Source organism: Sander lucioperca, chromosome 20 (genome assembly GCF_008315115.2).
Source record: "Sander lucioperca isolate FBNREF2018 chromosome 20, SLUC_FBN_1.2, whole genome shotgun sequence".
Classification (NCBI taxonomy): Eukaryota; Metazoa; Chordata; class Actinopteri; order Perciformes; family Percidae; genus Sander; species Sander lucioperca.
The window spans coordinates 15998874-16018238 of NC_050192.1; the positions used below are offsets into that span (position 1 = coordinate 15998874).

General features: G+C 41.6%; 1 protein-coding gene across 6 annotated transcripts in view; it reads right to left on the minus strand.

Annotated features, from left to right (window-relative positions):
* The window catches only part of gramd4a (GRAM domain containing 4a), a 50738-nt gene that overhangs the window by 26739 nt on the left and 4634 nt on the right, over positions 1 to 19365 (minus strand). For 5 of the 6 annotated variants that reach the window (XR_004895979.1, XM_031284900.2, XM_031284899.2 and 2 more), the window contains exons 2-3: positions 15795 to 16008; positions 9380 to 9500 (exon numbers count right to left, since the gene is read on the minus strand). Coding sequence is in view for 5 of the 6 variants with exons in the window: in XM_031284900.2 (XP_031140760.1) it covers positions 9380 to 9500; positions 15795 to 16008 (335 nt within the window). In the remaining variant the exon portion in view is untranslated. Of the gene's footprint in view, positions 1 to 9379; positions 9501 to 9715; positions 10156 to 15794; positions 16009 to 19365 lie in introns of those variants that run through there. The other variant, XM_035995845.1, reaches the window with a different exon arrangement.

A 19365-nucleotide genomic window follows, 5' to 3' on the forward strand; every position in this document is an offset into this window, starting at 1 on the left:
CCGATAGTTGATTGGTGGAACTATCGTTATCGGCAAAAATCCATACCGATGGTTGCGTCTGTTGCTGGAGCAGCTGAGAAGCGCGCGCTGTCATTCATTACACAGTACGCGAGAGCTGAGAAGGGTCTGCTGGCATCATGCATTACAGAGGCGAAATAAAAACTATCACTGATGCCTGGTGTTTATTTTCGACACGTGTTACTGCGCGCTGCACGGAGAGCACAGGCTGTACGGAGAAGGCTGACATCAGATGCTCGTTTAAAGCATCGACAGCAAAAAGGTATGTATACAGTACATATTCATTTGTTGAATAGATGCTGCATTAGTAGAGAAAGAACAGCACAACAGTATATTTGTTTGCTTTCGAGGCTGAGATGACGCTAAACATTAGTAGTAGGCTAACTTACCTCAAGCGGTTAAAACACTGACAAAAATAAACGCAAGTCCGACCCAAATGTCAGAATCAGAACCCTAAAGGATCGCCCACGATCCCAAACGGCACCTCTGATTCATATTTAGATCATTTAATAACAGTTAAACGTAGAGACTTACTGATTGCTGCAGCTAAAAGCTAACGAGTTAACCGTCACGGGGGTGTCTTTCTAGCCTCTACAGGTGATTTTCTATCCAGCCTGGAACTTGTGCCTTTTTTCGGGGTTGTTGAGCATTAAATCCAAACTGTTACATCCAAGATTTATCCACTTGATGTCCATAATTCATCACGTTTTCGGTCATTTCTGACGCTAACTCCGTGCTACCCATAGACAGTAGGTGCTACCGACAAGGGGATCTCCCATGATGCCTTTGTTTATGTTTTCAACCAATGGGAAGGCAGGTCCGTCACACATTACGCCTTATATGGGCATCCAAGCGAGAACACAGAGTATAAAGTGGGAAAGATAGATCCCTCCAGGTCAGAGATTGTCTGTTACTGTTCTAAACCATTCTACAGAGAAGAATGGCGTCACTGTTTTGAGATTGTTTGTCCTTTATATGAATTATAATGCTCATTATGTTTATTTTTGCACTGGATGACTCCAAATATGTAGGAGAACTGTTTTAGACAACACACATGCTTGTGTAGCATTGCTGTGGGTGTAATATCAATAAATATGACATTATTATTTTGATTATTGGCAAAAGCGTCTGGACTTTTTTTGAAACAATGTATGTATTTTGTCAACTGTATAAGTTATAAATACTATCGGTCGATTAATCGGTTATCGGCAAATACGGCCCAACTTAGCTATCGGTATCGGTAAAATCCACTATCGGTCGACCTCTATTAAGCAGTGTGTTTGTTTTAGCATACAGCGTGGGCCCAGGCTTTATTTTAAGCAGCAGAGAGGAAAAGATGTCAGCGAGAGAGAGAGAGAGAGAGAGAGAGAGAGAGAGAGAGAGAGAGAGAGAGAGAGAGAGAGAGAGAGAGAGAGAGAGAGAGAGAGAGAGAGAGAATATATACTCCTACACTCAGTTCACTCTGTGTGAAAGAGATCCAAAAAGCCCAAGTCATTTCTTGGGTTAAATGCTAATGCACCGTTAAAGAAAAAAGGCACAGGCCAACACACACTTCAAGGTTTGGAATGAGACTCAGTTACATTTGCTTCTATTGCCTGTCATGCCATTATAGTCCCTTTCCTTTGGGAAAGCATGCTGTAAGTAGGGCTGGGACGGTTACCGCATTACCGCGGTCACGTGACGCCTACCGCGGATCTGAGCTCGCCACCGTCATCACCGCAAAAAAAAACATTGACCTGCACATGTGTGCACGTTGTGTATAATGACATGGATTGTGTCTGATGAAATTGTTTCTCACATGGATTCAAGGTTTTCTAAACAAAACTTATCATCAAAAGATGGAGCAAATCCGACCTTTCGGGGAGCGCAATATTCCATGACACACAATAACATTCCATTCGTGTTGACTATTAGGCCTATATGCAAGAGTACCTGTGTAATGTCTTGTATCGTTCTCAGCTGAGGTAGACACATTAACGTTACAGCTGCAGTGTTTATCATTGCACATTAGCCTAGCAGCTAACGGAGTTTCCTTCTGTTTATAGCTTTATCCCGATAAAACGGCACGGTTGAATTTCAGCCTGCATGCACGTTTGGTAGCCTGAAACAGAGCGGCTTATATTGGTAGAGAGAGCAACAAGTTAGCGAACTGGCGAGTCACCCTCTCTGCTCTCTGTCTGCTCAGCTGCTAGACGGGCTGCACTCGGGCTGCAACATATGTTATAAGGTTTAAGCCCATGTTTTTTCAGGGGTAACTCCATTCACTTTACCGGCGGTATTGACAATAGATAAAGCCACCGTGTCTTGAGAAGCTCTAGCTTGTTGTTTTATTGTTCACTTTTAACTCACTTTACATCATCTTTGCCATCTCTTTTTCCTCTCTCTTTTCCTCACAGCGGCACTCATACGCTACTCTACCGCTTGCTCTCCTTGCGTGACCACACGGGCACTGACGGCACTCTGCCATTCTCGCTCTAACTAACGCTACTCTTGTGAGGGGGTTGCGGTATACCGCGCTACTGCGGGAATTTCTTGCTTTTCAACCGCGGTAAGAAAAAATCCATACCGTCCCAGCCCTAGTTGTAAGAGGTCAAAACATGTTTGTATCTACTCAGTGTAAGAAACAACATGGTGAGCTTACTGTAAAGCTGAACCGTAAAATAAAATTACCCCTGGGGAGAAGAGAAGAGTTAAAAGGCTAGCAGCTGCAAAAGTGGAACTCATTCATATTTTAGGTGTTGAGCTGGTCTCATCTAGAGCAACTTAAAATTAACAAGCAAGATGTGCTGGCTGTTGACAACAGTGACCTTTCAATTAGGAAATTGTTTTCCATGTGTACTAAGAGTGATTGAGGGCTGCAGATAATTATTTTTAGTTTAGTCTATCCATCCATGCATATAATCTAGCATTACTGTTTGCAAATCACATTAATATATACCTCACTGTCAACTTTTTACTCACCTACTGCCAATGCAAACTCAACATTTCCTACTGCTGCTGCTTTACATTAAATGCTTTACAAATGGCAAAACATGGCAAACAAACTGTGCCGTTGTGTGGAAAATACTCGCAGCGTGTACAGCATGCAATCAGATCACACTTGCTTACGGCATGATGGCCAAGTATTGGCCAACTCCCTTATTAAAACAATGTGGGTTTGTTTGGCTGTGTTGTAAACAGATACAGCAGTTTGATGCCCCCAGAATTCTGGGAAGTGTAGTATCAAACTGCACTTGCTGTTACCACCAGTAACCACGAGTGTCACCAAATCAACCACAGCACAAATCTTACCTTTCAATGTGCAAACTATGGCTAGTCTTCTCACAGTATGTTATGTTGTTTCCCTATATTACCTTTGCTCCAGAAAAGCCATTACACAACACATAAACCCAACAAGGAATCTTTTGTTTCACGCCACTAATCTCATTAGCTTTAACTAACGACAAACTGCAAATAACCATACAAGTCTTTATTCATCGGTTCTCAACACTTAACTGAGAATATAATACACACTCATATAGCCTAGGCCTTTTTATATAGCAGGCTATACTGCGCGAGGAATCACACACTCTGCAGTCCATTGTTTACTGTACGATGACCACATAAAGCACAGGAGAGTAGAGTGCACAGAAAGATAGTAGAAATAGAATACACAATAACTGGAGTGCAGGGCAGAGATCTCAGGACTGCATTAGGTGCTAATGGATTGTCACGCTTCAGTGTTCCCCGCAGTACGATTACACCAGCCAGAGATAGGACGAGAGGTTGAGGCATGATAGAAATGGATAATAAGAGAGTGAGAGGGGAAGGGAGAAGCATCAGACTACTACAAGAAAACAGAGGGAATAAAAACACAAAGCACTTGAGGTAAAAACAACATGACCCAGAGGTACTACTACCCTTTTCCAATCAACAAGGCAACATGTATGAAGGTTCCTCCCCTTCGGAGTCCCCTTACAAGTGGCTGCCATCTTAGAAGAGCAATGATGATATTTCTGTTCTTAGTTCTTTAAGCTCATGGCACTGTCACAGCTGTTTTACCTGCTTGAGTGTTTATGTTCAGCTCAGAAGAATCTCAGAACATCACACTGTTGTGTCTGACAGAGAGAAAGCATAAAGGGAAAGAGAAATCGAAAGCACGATGGGAGAAGAGAAGGGGATACATGAGCAAAAAGAAGAGCAGGGAGTGGCGGGCACACTCTGAAAGAGCAGCTCAGCGGGATGGAGCGAAAAATGAAAGAGAGCTCTAGAGGAGGGGGGGGGAGAAACAAAAGGAGAAAAAAGGAAGAAAGGAAAGGTCAAACAGGAAGGAATAAAGGTCCATGAAGAGTGAGCTCATTTAGCTAGCATCCTGACAGTGTGTCAATGAATCCAGCCCTTATAGCTCAGGCACAGGCATTATGGGAGAGGACATAGCCTGAGGTATTCTCTTTCAAACTCTCTCTCTCTCTCTCTCTCTCCGTCTGTCTGTCTCTCACTCTCTCTAATAGACACACGTAGTCAAAAGGGAAGGGGGAAAAAAACTTCACAGTTCAATCCACACCACGGGACTGTCAATGTGCTGCACGGTACAGGACAACCAGTACCCCTGATCGGATACCAGGTTAGACAAGCTTGTAAATGTGTGTGAGTTGAGTTGTTGAACTCAACCAGACATTATGAAGTTTCACATCAGACTGCCTCCCCTCTTTCTCCCTCCCATCATCCATTCACTCCTGCACTAGGTAGAGCTGCACAATTAATCAAATTTTAATCACGATCACGATTTTGGCATCCCACGATCAAATTCACGTGATCGAGCGATATTTAAAATGCTTCATTCCGTTCATAGAACGCTCTGTATCAAAGTTTTTTTTTTCCAAAGCTCTGTAAACCACTCTCTGATCACGTGCCTCCATGAGCCAATCAGAGTTGTTCCCTGCACCGCGCAGCTTAGTTTAGATGTAGACAGTCACAGAGGACAGAGTAACGTGAGGAAAATTCCACAACAGACAACGTAAGTCGTCACGAGGTTTACCAGTTTACCAGTAAACGCAACATTTTGTCCCGTCTGTGTTGTTTTTCAGACAACAGCAGTGACCAGTGCTAGTTTGAGTCTTTTAGCTCGTAGCTTTAGCGGCAGACAGTTGTACGTCCCGTTGTTGGAATCCTCTACAGTGAAATACAGTCACACTACACCGTTTAGCTGTCAGCATTTTAGCCGTGTTTAATCCAGTTACTACTGTAGCTAATGGTAGGCTAACGTTAGCTGCTGTGTAACGTGTTATTAGTGTTTACTAGCGTGACATGCAGCGATGTTTCTGGTGCCTCTAACGTCTGTTTTGGAGCATCAGAGCGCAACGCAGACATTTAAGTGGCACCGTAATCCGCGTTGCTATTTCGTCCGGTAGAACACATAACATAACATGCGCCGTTAACGTGAACAGAAAATTGCGTTGCCTGTATCTTTTCACGACAAACGCGCATGTTTGGAAAGCGGTCGCACAACAGCTGAAATGGCATACTCCTTCATAGTATCCTTCAACAAAGGAGGAATGTAGCACAATATGGATGTGAAAGCAGTTATAATTAGCTTATGTGACAATAAAATTTGTGTTTTGGTTAAAATCAACAAATAATCGTGATAATTAATCGTGATCAATATATTGATCAAAATAATTGTGATTATCATTTTGGCCATAATCGTGCAGCCCTAGCACTAGGCTTATTTTTTTATATTTTATTTTATATTTGTTTTACTGCAAAGAATGTTTTGTTATTATCTCACCCTAAAACTACACTGGAACAGTAACAGAAGCAGATCATTTAAGGTCTATGGGAGTTTCACTAGGGGACAGTGCACCGAAGAGGGAGTCATGATTCTGTTGATGAGGTTGATGCCGGGGAACTGCAGTGTCGGGAATTTATTAGCAGCTTTAATCTAATTTAAAGCAAAAAAACTAACCTGGCACAGACTTCCTAGATATATTCCCAAAGCTCCACGGGTGGAAGCCCGCTTGCAGAGCTACGCAAGCTCGCAGTCTGTACTGTTATTATATTCTCTGTGCTGTAACTATACTGTCGACAATCTGTACTGTAACTATATTCTCGGAGTCCTGTCTGAACCCAGCGTCAGTCAGACTGAGAGACTGAGTCTGTTGTGCACTGAAATCGGTGACTAGCAGACATATCAGAATTGTGAGTGTAGTTAGCATATTTTATTTGTTTATGTTGTTTGTTAGCTTGTAACAGGCAGTGGCTGACAGCTACGATGACATGTGTGTTGTCGCTCTCTGTACTGAGAGTCTGCTCTGCGCTGGAGGTTTCAGGTTTCTTTGCTGGCTTTTGCGTATTAGACAGTAGCTTATACGTATTAGTGAAGTGACGTATCTAATGAAGTTTGCCCAGGATACGTTTGAATCTCAGATTTCAGGAAGGTGCACAGACATCTCCCCCTTCAAGAGATGAGTGTGAAAACGCCGCTCTAGTGACAAACTTTACACAGATTTAAGTCAGTATAGTCAAGGTCATAAACAGATTTTTGAGTGGAGGGGGACTTTAAATCCCTCTAGACATTCTGCTTTAGGTTGCAACGTTGTGCATGGTGTAATCAACAAATGAATGAATGAATGAACAGAAAGGTTTGTAGGGTAATTGGGACTGCATTGCTGCTTCATGGATGCATCACCCTACAGTGTGTCTCTGGTGTAGCACGGTAAATTACCATTTTTTTTACATTACATTAACTCAGCAGCTGCTTGCTTCCATTATGCTTCCAGTGTAATTTCAGGGTTGTATACAGTTGCATACAAACATACAGTTAGCAAAACAGGATGTTACTGTTGCTAATGCCCCTGAAATAGTTATCTTAAGTCCATTCAACTTCCTGTGCTGATTTGGTCCCATCATCATTTGAAGTTGACTTGCTTCTGTGAAACTGGAGAAAGGTAACTGAGCAATCCTATGTTTTAAAAGGTAAGACAGGATAAAACTACCATATTTGGCAATATCATTGAAATTAACAATAGCAAACATTATAGCAAGCAATGGAACCCAATACTGCTTACAATTGGTTGTTATTATAGCTTTGAAGTTAAGTTGACTAACACTGCTTCATGTAATAAGCATAACACTGGTTGAGTCAAGGTGCACACAGCAAAGAAGAAATGCACAAAACCAACCTTGTGCGAGACTGTGAAACCACAAAGAGACTGATATCACAAGATGCTTATAGTCTAAAGCTAACTCTTACTGGAAGAGACTATTACATTACCATCATCTGCCAGACGCTTATTTCCAAAGTGACCTACAATAAATGCATTCAACTTCCGTCAGAATTAGAGCTAGATGTCATCAAAAAGCTGTAAGTGGATCTCTCTAAAAACCAACAACTAAGAGCGTGTTCATTGTTACAATTAATTGATGAGACATCAGTAAGTGCCAGCATGGCGTGTTGAGGAGACATTTTAATTTCAGCCTCAGCTGAGTTTTACCAGAGCCTCTCATCAAACAGAGGATGCTTCCTGCTACAGTCACCATTTGGTATACAATCAGAAATTGTAGGAAAGGCACTGCAGATATGAATGGTGGAAAGAGGCAGTATCTCCACAACACAAAGTCACCAAAGATACTGTAGACATTGAACTCACACTTTTTCATCAATCTGTTGCTTCCTTGCTCTTGATGCTGCAGACAATCTCACCACCCACATACACTCTATAACCATGAGCTGAATGCCACAAGTACAGGGATTGTCTCTGGGAACTGACAAGAGGGATTCTGGGTAATGTAGGAAATCTCTAACTGAAATTAGAGGTAGACAAGGCAGCTTGTGGAAACCATAACGAGTAAAACACACTATTTGAACAACACAGATTTTTAGAACGATTATAGCCAAAATGATAATCACGATTTTGATATTTGAGATCAAGATTATCATGATTATTCATTGTTTTTAGTGACACAATATATTTTTTGCACTTTGACTATTCACATTTAAATCAAGAGAGCACTGCTTTCACTTCCATGTTGTGCTACATTTCTGCTAATGTACATCTTTGCATCAAAACAAGAAGGGCTATGAACTACTTGGATATTCATTCATTGGGTAGGTATTTGGTTTTCGATTTTGGGATTTGGATATTCTTATTTTTAAAAGAAACCTTTAAAAGGTCATATGACATGCTGCTTTTTGGATGCTTTTATATAGACCTTAGTGGTCCCCTGATACTGTATCTGAAGTCTCTTTCCCGAAATTCAGCCTTGGTGCAGAATTACAGCCACTAGAGCCACAATGAGCTGTGTTTTTTCTGTGTCTGTAGCTTTAAATGCTATTGAGGAGGAGGGGGGGGGGGCAAGGTGGAGGGTGTGGGTGTGGCCTTGACCAACTGCCATGCTTCGCTTGTTTGCAAGCCATGATGTCTCTCTCTTTCTCATTGGCGGGCCAAACTCTCTGGGTGGGCAAAGCAGAGAAAGGGGAGGTAACCTTTCTCCTTATGACGTCATAAGGAGGAGATTCCAGATCGGCCCATCTGAGCTTTCATTTTCTCAAAGGCAGAGCAGGATACCCAGGGCTTGGTTTACACCTATCGCCATTTCTAGCCACTGGGGGACCATAGGCAGGCTGGGGGAACTCATATTAATGTTAAAAAACCTCATAAAGTGAAATTGTCATGCCATGGGACCTTTAAAATGAATGCCTTTGATTAAACCGTAAGACACGTGTTGCAGCACAGTGTTTCCATTTCAGCTGGGTGATTTACTGCTGCGTTTCTCTCCTGCAGTGATGACTCAATCTGCAGTCTGCTAACTTGTTGCTCTCGCTACCAATATTAGCTGCTCTGTTTCAACAAAATGTTGGGCTGAAAAAACGTGCATGCAGGCTAAAATTCACCGTGGTGTTGTGTTGGGATTAGGCTATGATCAGAAAGCCTGCTAGCCGCTAGGCTAATTTATGCAGTGTAACACTGAAACTGAAACACAGATTTTTCTATTAGCATTTTCATAGAAATGTTAAACATCAATATCGCAGTCTATCATGTTCGTGATCTTGATTAATGATTGATTAATTGTGCTGCCTGACAGAGACTTCAACAGGCACAACATGAACCAATGAAGTGTCAGCAAACACTTGGTACATATACTCAACAAAAGGACAACTAAAATGTGTAAAGAACCAGACGACAATTCTTTAAAAAGGTCTTTAAGGTCTCAATGAGTGTTTGCATATTTGGAGTGCAATCTGAGTGAATAGCTCTAAAATAATCTATATATATTGTCATCTGGTCCAGGCCTTATATTGTGAGCGTGTGTGTGTGTGTGTGTGTGTGTGTGTGTGTGTGTGTGTGTGTGTGTGTGTGTGTGTGTGTGTGTGCATACTCACGTAGGAAATGTTTCTCCAATAAGGCAATTTCCAGGTGACCTTTGACTTCATTGAGTCGGTCCGACTCTGACCTCTGGAAGTCCTGGATGGCCGCAGCCATGGTAGGAGACCCCGAACCTGCCTGTGCGCACACACACGCACACACACAGCACATACACGGGTGTACATACAAGGGACCATGCACACACCCATTGCATTCACAAACAAAGAAAACAAAAGAAAGAGAGGTTTGGTTTTAGAATGACATGACAACAAAATACATACAAGAACGCAAGCAGGGATTTCCCATATGATGTAACACACATCTACACAGATTAGCATGGCACCATGACTCACGCTAACGTTTCCTCTCCCGGTTAAAGTCCAGCTGGAGCGAGATAGGATGAGGAGAATCCCCCTCTTCTGACTACAGCAAGACTGAATACTGACACACCCTTATGACTAAGGGATTTAACCCTGACACACACACAACTAGCAACACAACATGTGTGTAGGTGGACTGAGAGAATGACGATGATTGAGAGGTGACAACTGTGTGAGAGGGGAGGAATGAGGGACAGAGTGTGAGGAAAAAAAGGGATGAGGAGGTGATGGAGGGAGAGGAAAGGAAAGAGCAAGAGGAGGGGAGAGATGGCTGTGCTAGCTGCTGATGAGCACTGCAGGTTGAGAATCGCTGCTCGTCTACAGCAAGGGTCCTTTAAAATTCTCCTGCCACACACACACACATACACACACGCTGCAGCAGCTTCTCCCCGACAGCAACCAGCAAGGTTTGTGTGTGCCTGCATAGACACACCGCAATGTCTTTAGCTGATGTGCTCTCTGCAAAGAGAGAGCGAGAGAGCAATAGAGAGAGAGGGAGAGGGAGGGAGGGAGGGAGGGAGGGAGGAAGGGAGGGAGGGAGAGAGAGATAGCGCAAAAATGGCATTGACCTGAAAACGTGCTTTTGGAAGAGAGCCAAAGCCTAACAAGATAAGGGGGTGGGGAGACATTGAGACAGAGATGGAGCAAGCGTCCCTGAATAAAGAAGCACTTCAAAGAAAACAAATGGAAGCCTCTTCTAGAAGTGTGTCATTGCAAAGAAAAAGGATGTTGACTGAAGGAGAGAAACAGAAAGAGGAGAGTGTGAGAATGAAATGGAGACCGGAGGATAAAGGAGAGGCAGAAAGAATAGACGTGGAGGACATGCAGAAGATGAAAGGAGCAGACTGTGGGAGGGAAAAGAAGTTCTGCTGCATTACGAGGGCTCAGCTACACTGCTATTTGGTTTGGATTTAGTCAGCTTTGTTTTTTAAAAAATGCTAAGTTAAATCGCTAACGGTTTGGTCCAAGGACGGTACAGAACGTAAGCACACCTTCATGTCATTGAATGCGGTCGTCAACTCTCAGTCAGTACCACCTGGTTGTCAAAAGTAGGTCAAGCCCTGACGTCACTCTAGGCGATTATCGGCTGATTAATTATTATGTTCCCCCTCTCCCTCTGTCATGTCTGAAGCTGATGTGAGCGTAGGAATCTCACTGTGTCCTGCTGTAAAACTACATTATCTTTTCCACGACTTGCGTGTTTTAAACAATGTGTTACTGAATGCTGTTAAAGCCTTAATGTTGTCAAATTCATAGCTACTGTACTTTGCTACTTCTAAATTCTAAATGTAAGACTAATCTTCTCTGTCTGGTGTAAGATATAGGTGAACAGATGTTGCCAACACACAGTTTTTTGCAAATAAAGCCACAATCAACAACTCTGGTTTTCTTTTGGTCATTTCTACTCGATGAACTGCAATCAATCACCAACACCAAAAGAACCAAACCAAACCAAATGATACATGTTTGTGTGTAACTGCCAACAGACCATGGCATTTTACTGGAGTACATTTGACTTTGACAAAATTCTACATTAACACGTAGAGCAATGTCATGATTGTTGCATTTTATTTGTCTCTTTGCCATGTGTCAAAACATGGCTATAGTCAGCACTGCTCGGCTGTGTTTTGTTGCTTCACGTTGCTTGCACGGCTACATTAACTGAATGTGGATATTGTTGATGTATTACTGTACTAATGTTATGCTGCTTCCTGTTGCTCTGCATGGATCCTGCACGGTCTTGAGTATGCTTATTTTGTTGCTTTTACGGCGTCTTGTTGTCGTCGGTCTGTAAATGTTTAACCTGTACTAATGTCTTGCTTTTTTCTTGTTGCTGTGGTCTCAAAAACATCTCACAGAAGGACTACAGTTACAATTTAGCCAGCTGGCTAACGCAGGCACATTTACAGTAATGTTGATTAACATGTGTTGTCGTTATAAATAAATAAAATGTATATGACAAAGTACTGAAAAGGTATTCTAAAATGTTTGTATGCACTCAATCTTGCTTTTTATGTTTATGAAGTCATTTCAAAACTTTCAAACAAGCCCCAACTATTCTAACACTGAAAACACTTCCAGAGGCATCCTGATACTCATTTATTAACTCTTTTTGTCACTTCTAAAGTCCAGACCATCTTTAACCTGAACCTCATGGTAGAATGTCATCAATCAATCAAGAATCTCTCAGATTTCAAGTGTCTCCATGATTTACACTTTTGTTGTCTCTGACCGGATAAGTTTGGGATGTGCTGTGTCATGTCCATACTTAAAACTCATAATACAGCGTTTCCAGCTGTCCACTGACTTGCCTAGAGTTGTGGCTTAACTAGACAAGACACAGTTTCCACACTTAGCCCACTGTGGAGCCAGCTCTGCACCTCTCTTCTTCAGATCAGCAATTTCCTGCTGTAGTTCTAATACAAAGCTTTTATCGTGTCTCTTTTCTCCTCGGTCATCTGTTGTACTTCTCATTTGATCCTTCTTCCTCTTTCTGCGCTCAGCCTCTAGAAGGACACTGTCACTGTCCATGGGTTGTACAGTTGCCTCAGTGCAGAACTGACACAGAAATGTCTGGTTCATCCAAAAGAACAGCTCCAGGGATCTCACATACTTTTGAAATACTCTTTCTTCTATGTTGTGAAAAAGCGTGTGCTTTTTAAGACTGCAACTTTCTCATGAGGCTCAATGTGTCTCACCATAGGAAGGGTTTGTACATAAGGTGTGATTTCAAGGCCTTATTCTGCTCATAAACACACATATCACAAAAGACCTTCTCCATGTTTGGCACATTGTTGGTGCAGCAGGCTGGTGGTAGTTTTTTTTAATCAGCTATGTTCAATAATTAACCATTAACAGAATTAGTAGGTCACAGAAAATGGTGTTGGACACCGCGAGACCACAAAAGTGTACCAGTACTAGTGCACATTTTATAAAATTTGTGGATGTAAAGATATCCAGACAATAGGGCATGGTAACTGCTTCAGAGAATCAGCTGAGGCCACAAAGTTTAAAAAAAGTCAGTGGAATTTGTGACTTTAATCTGTGAATATCAGGCGTTTATGGCACATCATGCTACATTACTATGCTGCCAACATTAACAGGTTCATTGAGTAAATAATATGAAATGTGCTAGCAAAACGAATTATACCTCCTCTGCTGGTGGTAGAAAATGTTGACAGTGTAAGGGATATAGTGCTTATCCTCTACAGACATTGTTATCTGAACTGCCTGTTCTACTTTCACTTTTTTTCTGAGAAACCATACACCCTCCTCCCTACCCAACCTGATTTCCTGTTAACCCTGTAATTTTCTGATATATATATATATATATATATATTTTTTTTAAATGGTTTACACTGTCTGAGAAGTACTCAAGCTTGTTGCCAAAAGTTGACCGTGAGTACAATTTTGCAAACTCAAATATTGTCACTTTAAATACAAATGAAACACTTTGACAAAACACAAAACATTTCAGCTCAGTATGCTCAGACCAGACGTGCATGTCCTACCACAGAACAAAGATCCAAACTACCAAAGTGATTTAGGCAGCAGTCTTCTTAGTAAAGACAACCACAATCCTTCACAGCAGCATTGCAATGGTGCAATCCACAGCACCACTTATCATGGGGTGGATACAAGTCAAAACCATAAAAAACAACTTGCGGTTTGACTTTAACTACTTATTTCAATGGAGAGATTACAATTTAGAATGGCAGACTGTATTTGGATTGATTTATTTCTGCCATTATAGAGTTGAACTTTGGGCCTCAAAATAATACTGAAAGAGATAAGAGATTTGGTTTTAAATCCTGAGGATATGATCACAGGCTCATGCATTCATGACCCACTACTGAGAGTACTGACTTCTGCATGGAGGTGCAAATTTAAGAGGTGTTCAGCACTGATGGTTAGGGAAGTGGCTTCTAATCATAATTTCAAATAGGCTACATGACATTGGAGCTTTGATAGACTTTTAATCAAAAAAAGAAATGCAACTAATCAAAATTATATTTGTTTAGTGTTGTAACATTCTAGTAATTGATATTGGGGATTATTCCTATGTTATTATCAAGCATTTGCTTGACCTGCATCATATCAACTTACCTGACTGGTTTAAAAATGTACTTTAGATGTACTAGAGATAATGAAAAAGATGACACAAAGTATGACAAATGCAGTGAGGAAGCCACCTGAACTAGCAGAACAAGTAAGACGAGGCCAGTGAGGTTGCATGCAGTCGTCTGTGCAATGACTGAACACCATCTGCCCGGTGACATTCTGCCTATTTAGTATGGATGACACAGGCTGGTTTGTCATTAAGTCTCAGTGCATGTAGCCCAAGGGCACACTCTGTCTTCGTTTTAACATATGAGGTAATAAAGGTGAGGCTTCAAGGCAGGTCAAGTGATTTGGTCTTGGAGTTTGTCTGGTGGGCTCCAATTGGCCAGTGGGGACCTATGAAGGGCACTACGCAGGGAGGATGAGCTTTCAGCTTTCAGCTTCCACCAAGCCGGGGCAGCTTTTAGACATTGAATGCAACAGTATGTTTTGTGTGGGAGAGACTGCATGCCTTGTGTGAGTGTGTGTGCATGCACATGTGTCCTAGCAGGGAAGGGGGGCTAGTTTGATCTATTTTGGGGCTACGGAGTGTGACATCAGTGCAGTGATGTGGGCGATGCCCTCCCAGTGGGCTGGTACTGAAGCAGGCAAACACCCGTTCACATACAGACAAACAACAGCAGCTCACAGACACACTGTACACACAGGAAGGCACATGTGCATCCATGCAAATACACGTTGCACACGCCCACAGAATAAAAGGGGCCATAGTCAGTTAGATCACTGATTAAAAATATTGCTCCAATGGTTATGGTCTTATGAGGTGTTTTCTCACTAAGTACCACTCATGTACCACCAGGCCTTGTGCAGCTTTCAATGGGATGCAGTAAAACCCACAATAATAATCCTATGCAACAGTCATTTCAGCTGTCTATTTCAGGAGAAACAAAGAGAGAAAGTAAAAGAATGACAGAGATCCCTGGGGCCTTCATTCAGGAAATGATACAATCAAGCGACTAATCCGGTGTTTTTAATCTTAAATCTTCCTATCAGTGCATGTGAATGATGATGACGACGGTACTGCCAATTTAGTCATCCACAAGTACGATAGAGAGATCTGCAGATTTCATGAAATATGAACAGTATCTAGCGTGGGAGGTAGAAATATCAGAAAACATGATCTGGATTTTTTTTTTTGTCAAGGCTGGTAAGTTTGTCCTTTCTCACCATTTCCTCTTCATCCTGTCCATCTCCTCCCCTCTAGACATCTCAGAGACCAACCTCCTGAGGCTCAATTCCTGTCCTCTTTTCTCCTTTTTCACTTTCCCTGCTTTAATCTTTTCTCTCCTTTCATTTTTCGTTCCCTTCCTGTGATCCAATATCTCTTCATCTCACCACTGCTTTCACTATTTCTGTTCTTGTCTGCTGTTGATTGCCATCTCTATTCCATGTCCCCCATAGGAAAATCTGTATCGCTGTCATCTCTTCCATTTTTCTTCATCATGACAACCCCACCCTCCATCATTCTCCTTTTCTCTACGGAGTAACCAAAAACAAGACAAAAGTTGAATTAAACAAGGATTAAGCAAAACAACATAGTGTTGTTTTTAGTATTGTATTTAGTATGTTTTAAGATAGCTAAGGATGCTAAAACAACAACAAAAAGGTTAAACAGCAGCTACGGAATTTCTCCCTCCCTATGTTATTTTTTTTTTGTTATTCTGGAAATTATGCTAAAAGCACACTGAGGTCAAAGTGTCCTTTTCAGACGGAATAATTCACGAGTACATTTAAAAAAAATAAATAAATAAATAAATAAAAACGCTGCCATGTGTGTTCGTCCAAGCCAGTCAAGGCTAAAAAGACATAAGCAAGATAACCATTTACTCAGTATGATACATGAAGAGACAAGAGAGATACAAAAAGGCAGAGAGAAAGAATGAGAAAAAGGCAAAAGGATATCAACCGAGGTAACACAGTGAGCACTCACAGGGTCTCGCAGGAGCTCCTCTGTGTCTCGCAGAGCTGTTCTGGGCTTCAGCTGCATGTCGTCGCTACATTCGTTGTCGGAGGCAGGCGGCGACTCGGCCAGATCCGTAAAGTCGTCTCTCGTCCTGGGGCCTCGGAAGCGGATTTTGTCCAGGCGCTTTAGCATGGTCAACACCGCGCACCTGGGCTTTACCTTAACATGGCTGACGGCAACCCTGTAGGGACACAAAACACAGGGGCTACTGTTGGTATGGCTGTGTAATAAACTGCTTCCTTTGAAAAGTCTTTTCTAATATATAGAAATGTATTGAAGTGGTAATCCTTCTCTTTGCTATAAACTGGACTTGCACATTTGATGAAGGTGAAAACATACAGAAATGAACATAAAGCATTGTAATTTCACCCAAAAAGGTTATATTCCATGGTTTATATATTATAGGGACTATGCATGAATACATATTTCTCTCGTTTGTCAAAAAGTCATTTATGAACAGCAAAATAATTTATAAAATGTTGTGTTATAAAACTCAATAACAGATATTCTAATGGATTTTTGGAGGGGTAGTGTTAAAAGTATTGTCAATACCAATCACAGATATAGAGCATATGGAAATTCATGTTTTACAGCTGGGGTCTCTGTGTCATTAAAATAATGTTTAGAAAAAAGTCTGGAAATATCAAGCTGATAAAACAATGTTAAGTATGTTTTTGAGCTTTTAAAGAGGGCCCAGGTCTCCAGGACCCAAAACAGAACATTTAGGTTAGTTTAAAGATTATCTACAACAAAAAATACAATCTCTTTTGAATACCCTCAGCAGTATCTTGGGGTTTTAGACAAACAAGAATAAGAGTCTACAGCCATGCTAGCAGCTCTGTGAGGGTGGACTTAGACATGAGGTGCTTTGAGCTAAATACTAACACTAGCATGCTTGCAGTGTCAAGCTAAATAAATGGTGAAAAATGGTTTACTGTGATGACACCAATTATTTTATCAAAGTAGATGCTACTAGGTGCTATCTCTTTGGTGTTTTATTTTGGAATGCATCTCAAAGCTTACACTATCGGTAAACGCCATATTTACCCTAATCTGAAAATGTCAGACATCTACACCTATTTTAATTCCCCGGGGTAACGTATGACATATCACATGCCAAACTCTAACCTTTGATGCTATTGAAGCTCTAGCCTTGTTAGTGATTGTGTTTTGCTCTCCCCTTCGGCCTATACAGGAAGATGGACCCAGTAACCCTGTTAGAGCCGTGAAAACCACATCCTTTCACTCATTTGGCAAATAGTTGACAGCAGCAGATCTGCTGACCTCATTTATTAATTTCATTTCCATGGCGGGGAGCAGTGGCAGTGGATGTGAGTGGTCGTCAAAGGCTTAATGCTTGTGTTTTGGTATCAATGACTGAGATGTAATGATGACAGATAGAACAGGGGGGGCTGTTTGTGTCATCTTACAGAGTCACAGGAGACAAGCTGCTGTTTCCTCTGCATTCAGGAGCAGTAGCCTGATACTGCCGTAAAATTAATCCCACTGACACAAGCAAAATACAGCCAGCATTTACGACCTCATTAATGCTCACCAAAAGTAAGGCCAATATAAGTCAACTACAGTTCAAATTTGATTTAGCATGCAACTTTTAAACCACAACAGGTGCTAAACGGTTACTGGCAATGCCTCTGCAAGCAAACAGTGATCCCCTTACTGCAGTTCACAAACCTCCTTTTGGCCTATAAAGCTCTGACTGCACCCAAAGTGTTGACTTTATAGCCACCACCTCCATTAAGTCCTTTCCTTGAATGAGAAATGTTGACTGAATGAAATAGTGAGATTCCCCTGTAGTACTACTCTACGAGGTCATGTATTCTCATAGGAGTAGATATGACTGAATGCAGTATGTCAACAAAGTGTCACAACAATCTGTCCTCCTTTCCAGCAGCTAAGCACGAAGCCACAGAATGTGAAGTCAACATGAATGAGTTGATTTTTGACTGCAGTGGTTTGTCATTTGGGAAGGGATTAAGTTTTACTCTTCTTGATGTAATCCTCAAAGATATTTAATCTGCTTGACTGGAAGCACATTGACAGGAAGACTAGCTGTCAGGCTACGAAGATGATTGTCTGACTGATAAACTGCTGGACTGTTTTGCAACTTTTTTTTTCAGTGACTACACATTAACCTTGTATTAAGGCTGAATGAATGAAAATTAAGAAAGTAATTAACCCAATTACTTTCATATCATGTAAATATAGGCAAAGGGTACATCCCAAATCCCTTATTAGATCAATCCTCACGGGACCTAGACATTGTTCTGGTCCGCCACCATAAAGGACGCGCCAATGCTCTTATTCTGCCCCTCAACTTCCTGGTGACTATGTTTTACTACAGTTGGTAACTTCTCTATGCCTGTACAAGTAGGGCTTTTTTGACCGCACACATTAGATTGAGCCACATACATCACAATGGGAAACATTCTGTTTTGTCATGTTGGAGGACCTCAATAGTGACATTTTAAAATAAATACATTGCACTGGCAGTAACTGTTAGTCCTTATCTGTGTTGGAGGGACTAAGACGCAAGGAAAAAGGCAAATAAAAATATTTTGTTTCCATGTAGACAACCTCCCCGCATGGGCACATATAAGGGGAAATCACAGAGGTGAGTGGAAACTGGCAGCTTGATAAACACTTCCCTTCTCTTCTGTCCAGACGCCTGTCACAATGAAATCTGTTCTCACAATCACCACCTGAGCCAGCCTACTCGGTGCTGCAGCTCAGTAAGCCACTGGTCAGCTCAAACTACCCACACTTACCTACCACAAAACCAAGCCATAACAATAGTGACTAATGAAAGCAGTTAGCAGTTCAAAAACACCCAAGGTATTGACATTTTATTCAGATTTCAATTGAAAATGCAATGAACAAATCACACTCCATTCAGTCTGTAAGGAAATGCTAATATGTATGAAACAGCCATAATCTATATAAACTATAAGCTCTTATTTGACAACACATTACTCGTTTCCATGCAAATCCTCGTGTTCTTTAACTGCAGTGTTCTTCAGGCTACCTTTTCTTTATTTATTTTCTTTTATCTTCCTTTATTTCTTTCTCTAGTCCAGAGGCAGTTTCAACCACGTCATCTTAAATAGGAGGATGAAAAGAAAAGACAGGAGGAGGAGGTGGAGGAGGAAGAGGCTTTAGCTCAAGGTCTGATCACTATGTGAATGTTACTGTGGGAATACACACAAACAGGCCTCATGATACATTTGCTCAGTTATGTACAAACACAAGGACACCTCCATCCACCTTTACCTAATCATAAGTCATTGCTAACACACCAGCCTGGGGAGAGGCTGGCGCAGTCACACAACAGAACAACAGATAGGCTAAGATATGCACACACACATGCACATAAAACAAAATGACAATGTAGCAACACACACACAGACGCATTGTGTTGGATTATTACTGCATACATTACAGTGTTTCCCACAGAATTAGAGTCCATTTGTGGTGGCGGGGTTAAGGGGTCAATGAACGGTTTGAGGGGGCTGAGCGAATC